Raw genomic sequence first — 22,011 nt, 5'->3', positions numbered from 1 at the left:
CATGGACTTAGAACTTACACAGACCCATCCCCTCAGGGATTCAGGACCAGGACAACAGCTGGACACAAATGGCATATGGGAAGAAAATGAGGAGACTGGAAACAGGGCAGGTGCTGGGAGACAGCTTCTTCACAGGCAATTCTCCATAAGCCAGGCAGCAGTGTTGTCCTCTCTCGAAGCCCTACCACAACACAGAGCCAGCCACAAAGCAGTGAAATGGGTTGTCCCATCCTGGTGTGATCAACTAAGGCTCTTCCCAACACAATTTACAAGTTTGCTCTTCTGCAAAAGGCCATGCTCCTAAGACAAGGAGTTAAAGCAGCTCTACCTAATACACAGAAACAAACACCAAAGGGAGGCTACCAAATTGAGAAGACAAAGAAATATGGCCCAGTTGAAAGAACAGAACAAAACTCCAGAAAAGAAGTAAACGAAACTGAAATAACCACCCTCTCAGATGCAGAATTCAAAACATCTGCTTATCAGGATGCTCAAAGAACTCATTGAGTAAGGCATAGAAAAGACCCGTGCAGAAATGAAGGTTACATTATGTGAAATAAATAAAAATCTACAGGAAACTAACAGTGGAGGGGATGAAACTGAGTATCAAATCAACAATTTAGAACATATGGAAGAAAAAGGCATGCAATCAGAACAGCAAGAAGAAAAAAGAATCCAAAAACGAGGACAGCATAAGGTGCTTCTGGGACATCTCCAAATGTACCATCATCCAACTCATAGTGATGCCAGAAAGAGAGAAAGAGCAAGAAATTGAAAGCTTACTTGAAAAAATAATGAAAGAAAACTTCCCTAATTTGGTGAAAGAACTAGACAGACAAGTCCAGGAAGCACAGTCCCAAACAAGGTGGATCCAAATAGGACCACACCAAGACATCATAATTAAAATACCAAAGGTTAAAGATAAAGAATCTTAAAAATAACAAGAGAAAAGCAGAGAGTTATCTATAAAGGAGTTTCCATAAGATTATCAGCTGATTTCTCAAAGGAAACTTGGCAGGCTACAAGGGACTTCCAAAAAGTATTCAGTGATAAAAAGCAATGACCTACAACCTAGATTATCCAGCAAAACCAACATGGAATGGAAGGCAGATGGAAGAGCAGATAAAGTGCTTCCCAGACAAGGTAAAGCTAAAGGAGTTCACCATTACCAAGCTGTTATTACATGAATGTTAAAGGGACTTATTTAAGAAAAAGATCAAAACTATTAAAATGACAACAAATTTACAACTATCAACAACTGAATCTAAAAGAAAGACAAACCAAGTAAACAACCAGAACAGGGACAGAATCATAGATATGGAGATCATTTGGAGGATTATAAGCTGGGAGATGGAAGGGGGAGAATGGGGGACAAGGTGCAGGGATCGAGAAGTATAATTGGTAGGTACAAAATAGACAGGGGGATGTTAATAGTATAGGAAATGAAGAAGCCAAAGCACTTATACGCACGGCCCAGGAACATGAACTAAGTGGAGGACTGTGGGAAGGAATGGGGGTACAAGGTGGAGGGGAGCCAAGCAAGAAAATTCTGGACAAGTGTAATAGCATAATCAATAAAATATACTTAAAAATTAAAATTAAAATAGAAAAAAGAAAAACAAAATCCCATTACACCTTTTCTGTAGAAATTGACAAGTTGATTCTAAAATTGATGGAAATACAAAGAACCTAGAATAGCCAAAACAACTGGAAAAGAGTAAAGTTGGGCTCTGGCTGGCTGTAGCTCAGTGGATTGAGTGTGGGCCTGCAAACCAGAGGATCACAGTTCAATTCCCAGTCAGGGCACATGCCTGGGTTGCAGGCCAGTTCCCAGCAGGGGACGCACAAGAGGCAACCATACATTGGTGTTTCTCTCCCTCTCTCCTTCCCTTCCCCTCTAAAGATAAATAAATAAAACCTTTAAAAAAAAAGTAAAATTGGAATATTAGCACTTCCTGATTTCAAGACTTATTTGAAAACTACATCAATCAAAACAGTATGGTATGGTGTAAACCTACACAAACATATGAGTGGAACACATAGTACAGAGGTAGGCAAATGCATATACAGAGTCTGGCAGAAGTGATGCCTGCTTGAGTGTGGTTGGTAGGGTAATAATATGGGTATAATAATTTATAGTTTTAATTTGAACATTTCACCTCAAATGTCATATGGTGTGCTTTGGTATGACATTGTTATGTTACAGAATTATATGCTTATGATTTTGTAATAAAAAATGGGCATTATTTGTGCTGGACCCTGTATATAGACAAGTGATTTCAACTAGATGCAAAAGCAATTCAGTGAAGAAAATATTATCTTCTCAACAAACAATGCTGGAACAATTATATACCCACATGCAAAAACAAATGACACCTCAATACATACCTTGTGCCATGTATAAAAATGGATCATACCCTGCTATGTAAAGCTTAAAATTATAAAACATCTAGAACAAAACATGGGAGAAAAATCTTTGTGACCTTAGGCTTGACAAAATTTCTTAGATGTGACACTGTAAAACCCCATTCCCAAATATTAAACTGATAAATTACACTTAATCAAAATTTAAAACTTCTGATCCTCAAAGGATATCATCAATGTTGACAGAATGAAAATACAAAGTAAACTAGGAGGAAATATTTGCAAGTCATATACCTAAAGGACTTATAATCAGAATATATAATAGATGCTATTATATACAATAAGGAATATAATCCTATTTTTTAATGGGTAAAAGATTTAAATAGATACTTTACCAGAGAAGATATATGGATACCAAATGAGCACATGAAAAGATATTGCCCTGACTGGTGTAGCTCAGTGGATTGAGCGCAGGCCTGTGAACCAAGAGGTTAAGGTTCAATTCCCAGTCAGGGCACATGCCTGGGTTGTGGGTCAGGTCCCCAGTTGGGGGCACATGAGAGGCAACCACAGATTGATGTTTCTCTCCCTCTCTTTCTCCTTCCTTTCCCCTCTTTCTAAAAAATAAATAAATAAAATATTTAAAAATATATTTATTATCAATAATCATGAAGAAGTTCAAATTAAAACCCAATGAGATACTATTATACACCCAATACATTGGCTAAATTAAGAGTGACAATATCAAGTGTTGATGAGGATGTGGAAGAACTAGAACTTATGGTGGACATGTAAAATGGTACCACTTTGTACCACATGACCTAACAGTTCCACTTGTAAGTTATATACCCAAGAGATACACATGAAAAGTTCTACACAAACATTCATAGCAGTATTATTCATAACAGCCAAAAAGTGAAAACAACCCAAATGTCCATCAATTGATGGATGGATAAAGAACATGTGGTATAGCCATGCAATGGAATATTGTCCAGTGATAAAAAGGAATAAAGCACAAGATACATGATACAACATAGATGAATGTTGAAAATATTATACTCAGTAAAAAAGACTACATATTGTATAATTCCATTTGTGTAAAAATGTCCAGAATGGGCAAATTTAAAGAGACAGAAAGTAGATTAGTGGTTGCCTAGGGCTGGAGATGGGGTATAAGATAAAAAGTGCAGTGTGACTGCTAATCAGTCCAAGGTTTCTTCGGGGGACAATATTATAAAATTAGATTGTGATGACAGGTGCATAACCCTATGAGTTAACTAAAAAGAACATTTAATTATACACTTTAAATGGGTGAATTATATCTCAGTAAAACTATTTTAAAAGTTTGGCAGTTTCTTAAAAGTTAACCACACCCTGTGAAAGGATCCAGCCATTCTATTCCTCAGTATTTACCAAAGAGAAATTAAAACACTTGTCTGCACAAAGACTTACACACAAATGTTCATAACAGCCTCATTTGTAACAGCCCCATACTAGAAACAACTCAAGTGTCCATCAACAAGAGAATGGATAAACAAATGGTGGTACATCCATACAATGAAATACTACTCAGCAATAAAAAGCAACCAGCTATTGAGGTACACAATAAGGATAAATCTCAAAATAATCACATTGAGTGATGAAAGTCAGACAAAAAGACTACATACTATAAGATTCCATTTATATAAACTTACATAAATATAGAATCAGAGGAAGTGGGAGAATGGCAGGAAGAGGCAAGAGGAAGATGGGATTCCCAAGAGGTACAAGTAAACTTTGGGGGAAGTGACAAATACATTCATCATCTTGATTGTGGTGATAGTTTCATGGTTATAAACTCATATGAAAACTTATCAAATAGTATATTTTAAATGTGTCAGTTCATTATTATGTGTCAGTTACACATCACTGAACAGAAAAATACATGGATCCCAGGACCATAACCCCAGAGATTCTGATTCAGTACATTTGGGTAGGTCTTGGATAGCTTCAGTTGCAACAAGCTCTCCAGGTGATTATGGTGACTGGTCTGATTGTTGGGGGAGGGGAAGACCTGGGCTGGAGTGCAAAAAAGGCAAAGCCAAAAAGACAATGGGTGGGAGGAAACTTTTGGAGGTGGTGGATATGTATACGGCAAAGATTGTGGAAATGGGTTCATGGGTGTATACTTATCTCCAAATTCATCAAGTTGTATACATTAAATATGTACTAATGCATGTAATACATTAAAATTTTTTAATATATTTTATTGATTATGCTATTATAGTTGTCCCAATTTTCCCCCCTGACCCCCCTCCAGCTGGTACCCCCATTCCCTCCCACAATCCTTTCACTTAGTTCATGTTCACGGGTCCTGTGTATAAGTTCTTTAGCTTCACATTTTCTGTACTATTCTTAATGCCTACCGCCCGTCTATGTTGTACCTACCATTATGCTTCTTGTTCCTGCACCTTTTTCCCATTCTTCCCCTCCAACCCCAACTGATAACCCTCCAACCCCAGCTGATAACCCTCCAAATGATCTCCATATCTTCTATTATGTTCCTGTTCTGGTTGTTTGATGTTTGTTTTTTTAGATTCAGTTGTTAATAGTTTGAATTTATTGCCATTGTAATGTTCACAGTTTTTATCTTCTTTTTCTAAAATAGTCCCATCAACATTTTATATAATGACTTGGTAATGATTAATTCCTTTAGACTTACTTTGTCTGGGAAGCACAATTAAAGGGCTTTATCTGCCCTTCAATTCTAAGTGATAGCTTTGCTGGATAGAGTAATCTAGGTTGTAGGTCCTTGCTTTTCAGCACTTTTAACATTTCTTGGAAGTCCCTTTTAGCCTGCCAAGTTTCCTTTGATAAATCAGCTGACAGTCTTACGGAAACTCCTTTGTAGGTAACTCTCTGCTTTTCTCTTGCTACTTTTAAGATTCTTTCTTTATCTTTAATCTTTGGTATTTTAATTATGATGTCTTGGTGTGGTCCTCTTTGGACCCAACTTGTTTGAGACTCTCTGTGCTTCCTGGACTTGTATGTCTATTTCCTTCACCAAATTAGGAAACTTTTCTTTCATTATTTTTTCAAGTAAGTTTTCAATTTCTTGCTCTTTCTCTTCTTCTTCTGGCATCACTATGATTAGGATGTTGGCATATTTAGAGATGTCCCAGGGATTTCTAAGCCTATTCTCATTTTTTTGAATTGTTGTTTCATCTTTCTGTTTTGGTTGAATTTTTATTTCTTCCTTACGTTCCAAATTGTTGATTTGAATCCTGGCTTTCTTCCCTCCACTGTTAGCTTCCTATAGATTTTTCTTTATTTCACTCAATGTAACCTTCATTTCTTGCTTATGTTTTTGCCGTACTCAATGAGTTCTGATCACCAGCATTTTGAACTCTGCATCTGAGAGGTTGGTCATTTCAGTTTCATTTACTTCTTTTCTGGAGTTTTGTTCTGTTCTTTCAATTGGGCCATATTTCTTTGTCTCCTCAATTTGGCAGCCTCTGTGTGTTTGTTTCTGTGTATTAGTTAGAGCTAGTTATACTCCCTGTTTTAGTAGTGTGGCCTATTATAGAAAAGGCACCTGTAAATTGTGTAGAGTAGAGCCTTAGTTAATTGCCAGTGGGGAACAACCTGCTTTACCACTGCAGCTCTGTGTGGGGGGAGGGCTTGGAGAGGGGAAAATGAAGCTGCCTGGCTTCTGGAAGTTTACCCAGCACTTGCCCCATTTCTAGTCTCTTCACTACTTTCCTTATGCGACTGACACCCTTCCAGCTGCTGCCCTGATGATGAAACCAGGAATGGGTGGGTTTGCATATGTTCTAAGTCTGTGTGGACCCTTTAAGCAGCTAAAATCCAGCAGTTTCTTCCGCTGCCCCTTGCAGGCCCTTTAAGAAGGGAAAATCAGGCAGTTTCTTCCACCACTCCAACCCCCACTGGTTTTTCAGCCAGAGGTAAGGGGGGTTTATTTTCCTGGTACTGGAACTCTGGGCTGTGATAGCTCCCTCCCGGGATATCCCTCCTGATTTCTATCCACTATACATGAATGAGGGATCCTCAGTTCCACTGCCAACACTGCCTCTCCGTGCCCCACCCCGTCTCCACCTGTCTCCGGGATTCCACTCCTCCTACCTGTCTGGATGAACGTGGCTTCTTTAAACCCTTGGTTGTTGGACTCCCATACAGCTCAATTTCCTGATGGTTCTGGGTGTTATTTGTTTGGGGACCTGGTTGTAATTCTTTCTATGGTTGTACCAGGAGGTGATGAGTGTCATTTCCTCCAGAAGGTCCTATACTGATTTTTGTTTGTCAATCATACCTCAATAAAAAGATTTTTTAAAAATCAAGTCTTTCTCTAACTGTTTCACATATAATTTATTTTTTTAATATTAGTAAAGAAGTTTATTCTTCAAAAAAGAGGAGGAAGAAGAAGCAGAGGGAACAGGGAGGAGGGAGGAGTGGAGGGTGGGGTGGTCCATAGGGAGAAGGGGAGCGAGGGGGAGGAATGGAAGAAAGAAAATAAAGGCAATGGACCCAGTCAATGAAGGGTAATGCAAAGCAATCTTGGACATTTCAACTTTCTTTTGGCTACTGAAAATGGCCCAGGAATGGTATAATATGACCTAAGCTTATTTGAGGAAGGTGACCAAGGCCGCAGGGTGAAGGATAGATAGCCCAGAACAGGGAAAAGATAGCTACCAAAAAGCTATTACAAAAAAAATAGGCAAGGATCTGAACAGGTTATTCCTGTTCTCTCTTTCTCTGGAATTGGGGCAGAGCTGATTCCACAGGTTGAAATCAAGCTGTGGGTGAAGGGAGTGTACGTGCTGGAGCCAGGCAGGGCCTGACCATCACAAAAGGTCAGGACAAAGGTGTGTGCAGGAATATAAGCAGAAGGTGGAAGAATAGGATCCACAAAAGTAGGAAGCAAGAAGGATGGGGAGCTGTCATTAAACCTTGCCCAAGTCCATCTCATGACTGCTTGTTGGTCTCCATCCCACTGTTTGAGGAGGCTGGTAAAATTTTGATTGGCAAAAAAATGTCAAGCATTGTCATGGGTCAGATTGTGGTATGTGGAAGTCCTAACCCCAGCACCTCAGAATGCAACCTTATTTAGAAATAGGATTCATGCAGATATGATTAGTTACAGTGAGGTCATATTGGAGTATGGTGGGACCCTAAACCAATATGACTGCATCCTTATAAGAAGGGACAGGGACACATGAAGGCAGAATGCCACGTGACAATGGAGGCAGAGACTGAAGTGCTGCAGCTGCAAGGCAAGGATTGCTGAGGACCGATGGCCGCCACCAGAGGCTAGGGAGAGGGAAGGAAGGATTCTCCCTGACAGAGAGCAGAGGAGGGAGCAGGCCATCTCGATGCCTGGGTTTCAGACTTCCACTCCAGAACTGCGAGGCAGTTCAGTTCTGTTTTGCTATACATGTGTATAGGAGATGGAGGCATTTGGTAAACCTCTGTATCTTCCTCTCAATTTTCCTAAAGCAGCTCTCTAAAAAATGTCTTTAATTAAAAGAAGAAACAACCTTTCAACGAACAGCATTATTAAATAAGTTTCACTATTGTTTCAAATACTGGTTAAATTTCATGACACAGAAATACAGGTACTATAGCCCCCCCACCTTATCTGTGGTTTCACTTTCCACAGTTTCAGTTACCCATGGCCAACTGCAGTCCCAAAATATTAAATGGAAAATTCCAGAAACAAACAACTCTTAAGTTTTCAATTGAGTGCCGTTCTGTGTAATGTGATAATATCTCATGCCGTCCTGTTCCATCCAGCCCAGCATATGAATCATCCCTTTGTCCAGCATCTCCGTGCACTGCAATGACATGTCAAGGGACCATGGTCTCATAACTTTTATTACAGTACATACTTAAAGTTGTTCTAGTTCATTATTAGTTATTGTTAATATCTTACTGTGCCTAATTAATAAGCTTAGCTATCATAGGTATGTATGTACAAGAGAAAACAGTATGTATACACATATGCATATGTGTGTATATATATATACATATATATGTGTGTGTGCATACATATATACACACACACATATATATATACTGTTTTTGGTACTATGCACTGTTTCAGGTATCCATTGGGGGTCTTGAAACGCATCTCCTGTGGATATGGGGGGACTGCTGTATACTTTGAAATTTGGTTATTTTTCTTTTTTAAAAAAATATTTTATTTATTTTATTTTTAGAGAGGGGGGAGGGAAGGAGATAGAAAGGGTGAGAAACATCAATGTGTGGTTGCTTCTCGTGCAACCCGTATTGGAGATCTGGAATACAACCCAGGCATGTGACCTGACTAGGAATCCAACTGGCCACCCTTCGGTTCGCAGGCCAGCACTCAATCCTCTGAGCCACACCAGCCTAAATTTAGCTAGATTTTTTTTTCTATAGAACTTTTCTTTTAATCACTGTCATAGCCAAAATACAAAATTTTAAAGATGACATTTAATTTAAAATGGAAGAACTGCATCATTGCCTGGGCTTACTCCAATTATACAAAAATATTGTTGTATTGCAATAATTTTGGCTATTAATTCTCACCTTTCCTAATGTCAATCACTAGTTCTTGCAAACTAATCAGAAAGTGTTTCCATAAATAAATTTGAAATGCCCTAAAAGTCTTCACTGAGAAATTTTAAAACATTAGGAAATTGTTTCCCAGCTCTTTAAGTGTGAACTTATAAGAGTCATTGCATCATTTTCAGAAGCAAAATCGCACAAACATGAAAAGATTTCCAATAATCTGTTTTCAAAATACCCTCTTCATAGCAAAAGTATTTTTGGAAAAGTAGTTACATTCTTATTCCTTGGAGGGAAAAATTATATTATGTCCTTGAAGAGACACATTTTGTGTTTGTTTTTCCACATCTGTTAGATAGCTTACCACTAAAAGTCCTTTTGTTGTCACAGAAAAAAAAAAAGCCAGAACATTAGATACTCATGTTTTTTTTAAGTAAAATGCATAAAAAATTTTTTTTATTTTTTAAATGAGCAAAAAATGAGAGGAATCACTCTGATTTCAAGACTCCGTGTGGCGGCCGTGGTGGTGACTGTGCAGAGAGACAGACACATCATCCATGGAACAAAAACCTAGAAATGGTCTCACAACAACAGCCAACTGATCAGTGACCAAGGTGCCAGCGAAGAATGGTTTTTCCCACAGATTTTCCTGGAGTGATTGGACACCCTCAGCAAATAAGCAAACAAAGAGAACCTCGATCTAAACCTAATACCTTCTATAAAAATTACTCAGCTCCAATGGATCACATATTTAAAGGTAAAACATACAGCTGTAACTTAGAAGATAACATAAGAGAAAATATTTAAGACCTAGGGCTTAGTGAAGAGTTCTTAGACAAAGGACAATTAATTCTTTAAACAAAAACATGATAAACTGGACTTCATCAAAATTAAAACTTTTGCTTTGTGAAAGACCTTGTTAAGACAATGAAAAGACAAGCTACAGACTGAGAGAAAATACCTGTAAACTACATATTCAGCAAAGGACTAGGGTCTAGAGTATATAAAGAAGTCTAACAATTCAACAGGAAAAATATCTAATTAGGAAGTGGGCTAAGACATGAACAGACAGTTTCTCTAATGAGATATGGACAGCAAATAAGTACATGAAAAGATGTTCAACATCAGTAGCACTAGGGAAATGCTGATTAGGACTGTGATGAGATATCACTACCAATTTCAGAGCACACAACTGAAATAAAAAACAGTGACTACACTGAGCACTGGTAAGAATGTGGACAACTGACTCCCTCCTACATAGTGGGAGGAATGTAAAATGAAATAGCTATTCTGGAAAACATTTGGCTGGTTCCTGGGAAACTAAATATGCAACTGCCATGCAACCTAGCATCTGTGGTCTTGGACATTGACCCTGGAGAAATGAAAACTCATACTCAAAACTCTGTACTTACACTCACAAAAACCTGTACACAAATGTCTGTAGCAGTTTGATTTGTAATAGCCAAAATCCAGAAACAACCTACATATCCTCCAGTGACTGAAGGGTAGATGGTACATCCATACCATGGACTACTACTCAGCAATAAAAATGAGTGAACTATTAATACAAGCGACAACCTGCATAATCTTCAGAGAATTATGCGGTGTGAAGAAGACCAATCCCAAAATGCTGTCTACCTTATTCTTCCATTTAGATAACATTCACGAAGTGAGAAAACTATACAGGGATGAGCAAAAGTAGGTATATGGTTAAGTACGTAAAATAGTTTATTCATATATTACTAGTTATTAATTATTGCATTATTTATTTGTATTACAACGATAAACCTACTTTTGCCGAACCCCTATAGAAACAGAAAACAGATTACTGGTGCTGGGGGTAAAGGAGGGCATCAGGATGGGAGGGAAGAGAGTGCGGCTTGGGGTGTTGGACACGTTTTCTACCTGACTCTCGCAGTGTGGGTATCCTGACGGTGATACCGTAGTACAATTTCACCAGCTGTTACCATTGGGAGTAGCTGGCTGAAGGGTACATGAGACCTCCAGGGTCTCATGTATTTATTTCTCACAACTAAAGTGCAAATCTATAATTATCTCAAAAAGTTTACTTTTTAAAAAGTGTTTCCAACAAATAATGGATGAATAGGAGTTCTAACGTTCCCCACCTACACTGTAATGAATCGCCTTAGGCACATATGCGTTTAGAGATCACTGCTGCCAGAGCCTACTCAGTCCTTAGGCCCCTTTAATGATTCTCTGCATTCTTTCAAAGGTACATTTCTGAAATGCAAACCTGATCGTGTTACTTCCCAAAATCGTTCCTCTGACACATAAGGGCCTTCGTGGTCTGGCTTTCGGCCTTTCCCCAGCGTACACACCTGGGTGCCAAACCGCTCACACTTTGTGTAAAACCCTGTCTGGCTGTGCGATTCCTGAGGACAGCCACAAAGACTTACTTCTGTATGCCTATCTTATCTCCAATGTCTCTAATTAATTTATCTCCAACGCTTACCCAGTTTCCAACGTATTAGGAGCACAACGTCTTAAATAAGAAGCCCATTATCAAAGTTTATTACCTTTGTTTTGTTTATAACCTCCTAAGAGCCCAAAGGTGTTGGTTTTATGTTTTCCTCAGAACACTAACCTGCGATCACTCCTGCCAGATACACCAGCCCCACTCGGAGGCCTTTGTGGACCATTTCCAAGGGAATACCCAAAATGAGCTGCATAATAAGATTCCCCAAGATGTGCTGAATTCTGCAGAGACAAACACATGTGTCAAGTATTACGGCTGATCTAGGCAGTTATTTCCTGGGCAGAGTGACAGGCATTGAGGTATTGTTTCCAGGTGTGGACTTGCTTAACTCAAATTCCACTTTCTAATTTTTTCAGCGGGTCTTCTAAAATGCTAAAAGAGCATTTTAGAAGTATATATTTATTTTATAAGTGCTGTCTTATAACAATTACTGGGAGCAATTGAACAATGAACAACATCAGAGAGCAATGAGGCTGGCCTAAGGAAAATAAACTTGAAATTAGGTTGAGATGACAACTGGCAACTTCTGCCAGCTTCCACATCTGATTTTGTTAAGGTTGCATAGTATTTAGAAAATCCTAATTCACTCAGACTGAGTTTAAATTTCAATAGGTCTCTGAACAACTTGTCCTGCTGTCTCAGAATGTTCTTTAATAAAACAGATGGCAAGAGGAATCTCGTTCCCAGTTTTACATTTGAAAGTTTTTTTTAAAAGCTTATGAGAATGGAAAAATAAGTTTACCTAGTAACACTAGCTAAAGTTGGTACCTCCCATGTGCTACAATTTGGTATATAACATATTTGAGTATAGGTGTTTTTACTATAGTTCTTAAATAGGTAAAAATATTTTTAAATAAAAGTCATTGTTTTGCTTGTCAAACCCCACAAGTATCTCTGGAGAATCTCCAAGTGTAATTTGGTAAATTCCCACATTAGAGTAATTCTCAATTTACTTGCTATGCAGCACAATGCTGGGTTGTTGGGTTTTTTTAAGATTCTAGGTTAAACCAAAAAGTTAAAAACCAAAATAGGTGTTGGACTTTCCACAAGGTACACCAGCTTTCATATTAGTTGTAGGGGTTGTGTTTACATTATAATTTACTTAACAAACACCAGCGGACAGCAGACCACTGTGGGGGGTTCTCAGGGCGCGCCTGGCCCATGCACACCCAGCCACAGCTCACTGTCCGAGCCGTCTTCAAAGACATGTGAGAAGTAATATAATTCAACATAGAATTGTCTAGCAAGGACAGTTACACTTGGCTTATGCAGACCTTAGGCATAAAGGGGATTTGGAAATATGTGCACTTTGTGAATCTGAACAACGATGTCAAAGAAAGCCATCTCATCCTGTCCCCTGGCAACAGCTGAGAGACAAGATGATCAATAGCACGGATACCCCAACAAATCAATCCAAACTCTCTTTCTTCTGCTCAACATTATGAGTAAAAGTGGCAGAAAGATGAGATCCTGTCATATTCTCTAAACAGAAATATTAATTTTTTTATTCCAAATTTTATCCACCCTTCAAGGGTCCACCTGGAATCCATGTCATTTGTGAAGCCATCCCCATTCTGATCTTGCCCTTTTTCTGTTTGTATTGCTGGAGCTTATTCAACACTCATGTCCTATCCCTTTCTTTCCTCCTCTAGTGAGGCTGGACGAGCTAATGTTGACTTTCCCAACCTCTCTTAGATGGGGACACATAGTTCTGGTCAGTGGGATGCAAGTAAAAGTAGCACTGCCAGGGGACTTAAGAGTGCTGCTATCTTGACAAAAGGGGTGATGTCACCAGTACCTGGAATTGCCTCTTCCCCCTTTCTGCTTTGAATGCAGAGCTACAGCAGTGAACTTGCAACCATGCGAGAAAGACTAAGGAAAAAGCAGAGGTACCAGCACAGGGCCAAGAGTCCTGGCTTCATTAAACTGATGAACCAACCACCTACCTCTGGGCTCCTTATACGGGGACAAATTGACCTCCACTTTTTTAACTGCCTGTTAAATATTTTTTGTTACTTGCATATAAAAACATTCCTAATTTATGCAACCCCATGTATGACATTCTACATAGCCCTGCAAATTCAAGTGCCTTAGTACATGTCAGACCCTATAAAAATTATGTTATAACCATTGTTTGACTTAATCACAGCAACCTTATGAGGTAGGTATTGTTACTCCATTTTATAGATGTGGAAACTGAGGCACAAAGCAATTAAGTAACTACTGTATACTATAACACTCTACTGCTTTATAATACTAGTTAACTGTTCCCTCCTTGTCATTTTAAAGCCCTGGAGTGCAAAAGCCGCATTTGCTCAGAACATACTTGTTAAATGAAAACCAAAGTGTGGAAATGTGCACAAAAATAGGCAGTTGATGATTTTGTCCTGACTTGTCAAGGCTCAGAGCCCTGTGTCCTGCCATGGAAGCCTGTTTACCTGCAGGCCAGAGTCATCCTTCAAAGTTGAGACAACTCTTAGACAAAGTTGGCCTCATCTGAAACCCCAGGGGTCCACCAGAGAGTGGGGCCAGCAGCACGCTGTTCACTGTCATGGTGAATTGTGGATTCTGAGCAAGGTCATAGATGGCTATTAGCATTTAAGAAACTATGTGCAAAACTGAAAGGCAGACACTACAGGTCCTACAGCTTGCATTACTCCAGGAGGATAACAGTACTATACACTCATCAAAATGTCCATGAACTATTTTTCTACGTGTGTGGTGAGGGCAGAAACAGTGGGAGTGGTGTTTCATATCCTAACATTTAACAACATTGAACAACCAGGGGAACGTACCTTTGGTTTCGTAATGATTTGGTCCCTTCTCATTAATAGTCCCATGTAGCTACCAATATTAGGCAATTATAATGCAACACAAAGTACAGTGGCCTGGAGTTAGCACAAATGGGTTGAGGCCCTAGCTCTACGACTTAGCTGTGTGACAAGGAGCAAGTTACTACCTATCCTAAGCCTCAGACAAAACGGCGAGAGTAACACCTGCCTCCTGAGGGTGCTGCGATGATGGTACAAGACCACGGACATGAGATGCTTTATCAGTAACAGAGCTCTGAACAAATGTTAGGGTTACAGTCATTTATAGTCACCACTGACATCAGAGACTTAACTGTCATTCCTTACCCAGCATGCACCAGCATGTATGAGATAAACCTCCAGGCTTCTTCCCTCTTCATAGGATTGTAGATAAGCGGACTCTCCAAGATGCCTGTGTCCAAGGTGATCCACTGCTTATACGGCTTCCACACAGCATAGTAAATAAACACTGCCAGCTGACGGGGAGGGACAGACATGAATGTTAACCATACCCGCTGCAGAGGACTCACTCAAGCCCGTGGGCACTGCCTTTGTTTCAAGTGGTTAGCTCTCAAGTGGGCCACTTCACAGCACGTGCTCAGAGGATGACAGGGATTAAATTTCCATGCCATGCCCCTGGCCATTTAACTCTGGTCATATCCTACTTCCGCCAGTGGCTAGGAGCAGCCCTAGACCAAACTGTAGAGAAAACTCTCTCTGAACCCCTTTTCCCTCTTAGATGCCCACTGCCCTCACCTTCCCACACCCACCATTTGGTCTTTTGTTTACAACTTAGTGTGAAGTTGAGCGCTGGCTTCCAAAGAACAGGGTAGAGAGAGGGAAAAAATGTAACTAAGTCTACAGCGGAAGAGACGGCAAACAGGACCTCGAACAAGTGATGAAGGCTAGTGTCACCAGAAATGTAATGTAGCTGTCCCCGGCTCTGTGATGTGATGTGATGTGATGTGATGTGATGTGATGTGATGTGATGTGATGTGATGAGAAGGACATGTCACCTCTACAGTGTTGTTCCCCCAAACCCATACCTCCAGTCTAATCATGAGGAAAATGTCAAATAAACTGCAATTGGGCGATATTGTACAGGATACCTGACCAGTACTCCTCAAGTCCCAAAAAAACAAAGACAGACCGAGAAACTGTCCAGAGCAGAGAGACAGAAGACATGACAACTAAATGCAATGTGACACCTGCGTTCCAGGGTACAGGAGGGACATAAAGAGATTAATGGAAAAATTACTAAAATCCAGACTAAGTCTGCAGTTTACTTAATAGTGATATACCAGTGTGAGCTTCTTAGTTTTCACAAATGTACCATGGAAATATAAGATAGTAACAATTTGAGAGACTGGGTGATGGGTATACAGGAGCTCTCTGTACTATCTTTGCAACTTTCTTACAAAGCTAAAATTATTCCAAAATAAAAAGTTTATCAGAAGTAAATTTTCACTTAAAAAAGTTGATCTTTCTGTGGCAGGCAGATAGCTCAGCACCTACCCCATGGCCCTCCTGTGGAAAACTACCCCATGCATAGAACTCACTGTCTAGGTGGTCATGTTTTGTACCATGTGACCTGATTCTCTTCTCTAACACCACCCCCCCCCACACACACACACACACCCCTGACTGAACCATGGACAGGCCAGCCAGTCTGTAGACTGGAAGGATAATATGAGGTGAAGTACTGAAGAAAAGCAGAAAGAAGAATTCTGATGGCTCTCTAGTTGCAGGTTGTCTCACAAAAAGATCCCCTGAGAAATTTAGACCTATGTCCCCCGAACCAAACAGCCTCGACAAAAGCATCTTCCAGCAATGTAATGTTTACACATTAGCTTTAGCTTTAAGCCACTAGAGGCTACACCCCTGTCATAGTTCACTGTATGTGTCAGCTTGGCTAGACCATAGCACCCAGATATCTGGTCAAACATCCTAGATGTTTTTGTGAAGGTGTTTTTGATGTGATTAATGTTTAAATCAGTAGACTTTGAGTAAAGCAGATCACCCTCCATAACACGAGTGGGCCTCACACCGTCAGTTGTGGGCCTTCATACAACAAAGACTGGCCTCCTCTGGAAAGAGGGAATTCTGCCAGCAGGCAGCCTTTGGACTCCAATGCCAACTCTCATCCCCAGGGTCTCCAGTCTGCTAGCCTACTCTGTAGTCTGTGAACGTGCCAAGCTTCCACAATCGCATGAGCCAATTCCTTAAAATAAGTTCATCTCTCTCTTTCTCTCTCTCCCTCAACATTTGTGTGTGTACATAAATGACTGATTGGTAGAGAGAGATAATAGGTATGTTTATGTGTACATATATCCTATTGGTTCCGTTTCTCTAAAGAACCCTGACAAATACAGTCCCTGGTAAGGAAGATGAAGCATCAGTAGGAATTAAGAGAATTGCATTAGGGGCTTCCTTATGCCTCTGATGAAGTCCTCTGCCAAATTCCTTTATGAGTCTTCATGGTGAAGGAGAAAAAGCTAGATTTGATGAAATTCAGAAGAAGCCCCGTCCTGGCCCAGTCACTCAGTCATACCAGAGATAAGTCATTCCACAGCTCTGGGCCTTGCATTCTTTTCTGGAAAACAAGGGGGCTGACTAGATGGGAGTCTGAAAACACAATACATACTGCCCATTGTATACATAATTAGAGGATCCCATTTTTTCCCTGCTGAAATTTGGAGGCAACCAATCTTGTAACTCTTATAACTAGCCAATTGAACGTGGTTCACAAGACCAAATGAATTTGCAACCCCATGGTTATTTGGTATCTAAAGCCTCCACCAGCTAAAATTAAATGAAGCCACTAAAATTGTAGTCACTGCTAGGGAGGGGACTTGTTTCAAAAATAATACTCAACCCGCCCTGGCTGGTGTGGCTCAGTGGACTGAGTGCTCACTGGTGACCAAAGGGTCATTGGCACATGTCTAGGTTGCAGGCCAGGTCCCCAGTGGGGGCCAGGTGAGAAGCAACCACACATTGGTGTTTCTCTCCCTTTCTCCTTCCCTTTCTCCTTCCCTTTCCCTCTCTCTAAAAGAGAATAAATAAAATCTTTAAAATAAAATAAGAAAAATAATGCTCAACCCCTGGCTGAAAGTGACTGGGAACATAGGAAAACCTGGGGAGAGAGCTCTGGAGAGGGTGAGGTGGAGTCCCGTGTGTGCTGTCCTTGCCACCACCCGCCTCTCTTCTTCATGTTTCTAGTCTCTGATCCAGCTCTGATCTAAATCTTCAGCTTGTTTGCCATTCCCCAGTGGTCTTGCACTAGTGCTCACCACCCCTCATATTTACCTCAGCAAGACTGATGGAGATGATGAACACTGGGGGTGGGAGGCAGTTGGCTCTCTCCAAGTATGTTCTTCGGGCATTTTCAGGAAGCATCCATTTTGAGACAATCTTGTGGACCTTTTTATTCTTGAAGGGGTCTTCACCTTCCCCATCCTCTCTCATTTTCTCTTCTTCCTCCAGCGCTTCTTCCATGTCTCTACCCACATTCTCAACCTTCATCTCCAAACCATGAGTAGCAGCCATTGTCCTGCAACAGAAAGGGACATGAATGTCAGGGGAAAACATGACCCTACAGTCTTCCTGGTCCTTTCCTGGCTTCTCTGGCATGACCATTGGTTTCCAAAGCCTTTCCTGTATGTTAACAGAAGGCAAGTGAAGACCTAGTGTCCCAATACTCATAAAATCCATGCCCTCATCACCATTGTGTAATTGTGACAAAGTACCAGGGTGTCCCCAAATGAGGGAGAGGACTCTCAGCAGTCACTTTGGGTTTCATCTACTGCCACCACTCAAGAGGTGGGCTAGAGCCTTGCACTACCTGTACACTCCGTCCTTCCCCTCTGCCATGGACTTTCAAGTCAGCCATTAGCTTTGTCCTGAAGGTAATGTGTCTCAGAGACCAAAGCATGCACAATACATCACTGAACTCAGTTTTGTCTTAGCTTAACTGAGCAAGCTCCTTCCCCCTCTTAGTTTCATCTTCCTCTATTCCCAGGTTTCTTTTCTTTCTTTAAAGATTTTACATATTCATTTTTAGAGAGGAGAAAGAGAGGGAGAGAAACATCAATGCGTGGTTGCTTTTCAAGTACCCCTTACTGGGGACCTGGCCAGCAACACAGATGTGTGTCCTGACTAGGGATAGAACTAGCAACCCTTTGGTTCACAGGCTGGCACTCAAGCCACTGATCCACATCAGCCAGGGTTACTCCCAGGTTTCTGATTCAGAATCAAAACTCATTTGTTGAGCATCTGCTGTGTATCAGCTGAGGACAGTCACATCTATTGACTCATTAGATCCCCTAATCCCCAAGAGGTTTTCGCCCCATTTACAGATGAAAGACTAAGTTTCCCACCTCCCCACCTCCCCAAAACAGCATAACTTTGATAAGATTCAAACTTACATCTTCTATTTCTACATTAGCAGTGTCCTTCCTAAGTTACAACTGCCCATTCTGTAGCACACTTGAGTTTACAGGGCCATTCCTTACTGGTTCTTCAGATGCAACATCAACATCCTTGGTAAAACACATCTTCCCAACAACTCTGACATCCAGATCCCTTAGCTGAGTATCTACTAATTTCTACATCTAGGATTCCCTTGAACTCAACCCTTAACATTTATCATTCGGACAATTATTCAACAAACATCTATTGAAAATCTACTATGTTTCAGGCCACCATCCCTATCCCAAAACGTTCACAATGTAATGGAAGGAACAGAGGTCAATGAAAATAACACAGATAATCGTATCATTACAACTGCGTCAGTGATACCAAGCAGACGCCAGGACCCCGGACTGCACATCTGTAACAGAGAGGCTTTGCCCGCACACCCTCCCCTCTCCCTGTGCCCTGGTGCCATCTGCTTGCCCTTCTTTTGGTTTGGGTCTGTTACTTTCCACCCCCGGTTAAACGACTTAAATCACTCAATCAAATGTTTCATGGTCAAAATAAAGCAAGGAGTGAGGGCAGGGCTCAAATACGTTAAAAGAAAGAAATCATGTTGCAAAGTAGCACATGGTGATGACCTAATTTTTGTAAGAAGTAATGTACTAACACACACCCAGGAAGAAATCTGGAGAATTAACCATAATTATATCTGCATGGTGGGGTTTCCTGGAGTTTTGCCCTCTGTGTAGGAGTGGGCCCGGATTTGGAGGAGCCTAAAGCTTAAATGATGGGGGGGGGGGGGGGGGGGTCTATAGGAAAAAAATTATATAAATTGAAGTTGAAAAATAAAAAAATTACAAATGTAGATACATGGCCTTAGAAGGAACCCAGGTGAGAGGTATGAAACTTATGCTTTATTAGTTGCACAAATAATCCATTTCTGTGTCTATTTCTAAGTACATATTACTATTTTAATTTTTTAAGTCAAAAATTTTAAAGGTTTTATTTATTTATTTTTAGAGACAGGGGAAGGGAAGGAGAAAGAGAGGGAGAGGTATCAATGTGTGGTTGCTCTAACATGTCCCCAACTGGGGTCTAGGCCCAAGACCTAGGCATGTGCCTTGACTGGGACCAGTGACCCTTTGGTGTGCGGGCCCACACTCAACCCATTGAGCTACACCATCCAGGGCCATATTACTATTTTAATTTAAAAACCTAATAAAGCTGTACCTATGAGACCTTTTCTTGACTCCTAAGTCCCAACTACTATACTATGTCTCCCTCCCCCTTTGTAGCCCAGTGCCCTGAAGGATGGGTTTGTGCCCACCAACCATCTTGTCCCCTGGATCCCCCATCGAAACTGCTCTCATGAGTTACGTCCTTCAGACACATCCTCTTCAGTTGCGATGTGGGGGTCCTAAGGGTGTGTGTATGCAGAGCCCCCTTGGCATTTCAAAGCATATCCCCGTGCACAATCTTACGTACTCCTCAGAACAATCTGTGAAAATAAAGAGAAGGCCAGCAGCATGTTCCCAGTCCTCTGAGTCTTCAGCCTTGCCAACAGATGTCTCTGGTGAAATCCCCTCATCCCCACCTTTCATCTCAACCACATTCCATTCACTGACTGCCCTCTCCCACTCGCCAGCTGTAGGCATGCCTCTGTACACTTCAACAACAACACTCTCTTCCTGCCACTGGGCTTCTCTCACTAGATGAAGACGGGCACAGCAGCAAGGTCACGAGAAGACAGGAACACAGGCTTTGTTGCAGGCCAGGCCTGGGGAACAGCAGGTCTTATTTGCCTTTGCAGCCCCAGTCAGTAGCCCTGGGCCTGGTACCTCAGGCCATCGACTGGTGGTTGCCAGGGCCTGGGAGAGCGGGAGTGGGGAGGTGGTATTTAATGGGTACCGACTGTCAGTTTGGGAAGAAAAGTTCTGGAGATGGGTGGAGGTGATGGCTGCACAGTGTAAATGTAGTTAATGTCTCTGAACCGGGTATTTAAAAATGGTTGGAATGGTAAGTTTTATGTTACGTATATTTTACCACACATGAAAACTAAACAGTAATACAAATTTCAAAAGTTGTTATGAAGACTAGATAAAATAGAGTGTTTCTCACCAGTCTGTACTTTAAATAGTATCTTACACTAAGCTGATATTTTCAGCTAGTCTGATGCTTCTAAACTTCCTAAATGGCCCCAAAGTAGTTTCAACTGCAATTCTTTTTAAAGCATGAGCAGTACAGCCAAATGACTGAGATTAAAACACAGCTCTACTACATACTAACTGTAAGTAATCTAAATTCTCTGAGCGGCAAATTACACTTTTTTTTTTAATTAACTTTTTTTTAGAAAGTGAGAGGAAGGGAAAGAGGGAGAGAGGGAGAAACATTGATTTATTGTCCCACTTATTCATGCTTTCATCGGTTGACTCTTGCATGCGCCCTGACCAGGGGTCAACCCCACCACCTTTGTGTGTGGGGACAACACTCTAACCAGCTCAGCTGTTATGCCAGGTCTCAAATTACACTTTTTTAAATTGTGGTTAAATATGCATAACATAAAATTTACCATTTTAACCATTTTAAACTCTACTGTGAACAGAGCTGCTATGAACATACCTGTACTTTTTTTTTTTTGAACATTTATTTTCAGTTCTTTGGGCATATAACTAGGAGTGGAATTGCTGGATCATATGGTAACTTTATGTTTAACTTCTAGGGAAAGCCTCGGGTTCCATTTTAAAGTGGAGATAATAATAGCATTTACCTCATAGCATCGTTGGGAGGATTTTTGAGATAATGCATGTAAAACACTAGAATACTAGTATTTGGCATATAGTTAACACTCCATAATTGTTACTTACTTATTGGCTATGGGTGGGTGTGTGGATGAGTGGATGACTGGAATTCCAGTCAATTGTATTTCATTAAGCAAGGTTCCACATTACAATAGGTTATACTCAATACATCAGGGAAGGAGAGAATTCCCCTTTATTTTTATTTTTACCAGCAACTTCTCTGAAACGAAAAAGAAAAGACTTCTTCCCTCCCTACATCTTCGACCCTTCCATTCACCCAGCCTTGCAGGGTCAGACAGTAAATCCATAAACCCAACTATTGTATTAATTTTCCATGGATATTGATGATCATTTCTAGTTTTTTGTCACTTCTAATTGGCAAGATACAGTGCGGGTTTAAGATTAGCAGTTTTATTTATTTATTTTATAAAGATGTTATTTATTTATTTTTAAAGAGAAGGGAAATGAGGGAGAGAGGGTGAAAAACACCAATGTGAGAGAGAAACATCGATCAGTTGCCTTTTGGATGTGCCCCAGACAGGGATGGACCTGCAACCCAGGCAGGTGCCCTGACTGGGAACTG

General features: G+C 40.7%; 1 protein-coding gene across 2 annotated transcripts in view; it reads right to left on the bottom strand.

The window, feature by feature from the left end:
- The window catches only part of RHBDL2 (rhomboid like 2), a 56,052-nt gene that overhangs the window by 12,297 nt on the left and 21,744 nt on the right, over positions 1–22,011 (bottom strand). For both annotated transcript variants that reach the window (XM_037149494.2, XM_037149495.2), the window contains exons 2-4: positions 17,524–17,767; positions 14,545–14,693; positions 11,516–11,628 (exon numbers count right to left, since the gene is read on the bottom strand). In XM_037149494.2, coding sequence (XP_037005389.2) covers positions 11,516–11,628; positions 14,545–14,693; positions 17,524–17,763 — 502 coding nt within the window. In that variant the 5' untranslated portion in view covers positions 17,764–17,767. The remainder of the gene's footprint in view (positions 1–11,515; positions 11,629–14,544; positions 14,694–17,523; positions 17,768–22,011) is intronic.

Source organism: Artibeus jamaicensis, unplaced genomic scaffold (assembly GCF_021234435.1).
Source record: "Artibeus jamaicensis isolate MK-2021 breed Jamaican fruit bat unplaced genomic scaffold, CSHL_Jam_final scaffold_847, whole genome shotgun sequence".
Lineage (NCBI taxonomy): Eukaryota > Metazoa > Chordata > Mammalia > Chiroptera > Phyllostomidae > Artibeus > Artibeus jamaicensis.
The sequence above is the reverse complement of the archived record's forward strand: the minus strand, read 5'-3'. Positions and strand labels throughout refer to the sequence as shown.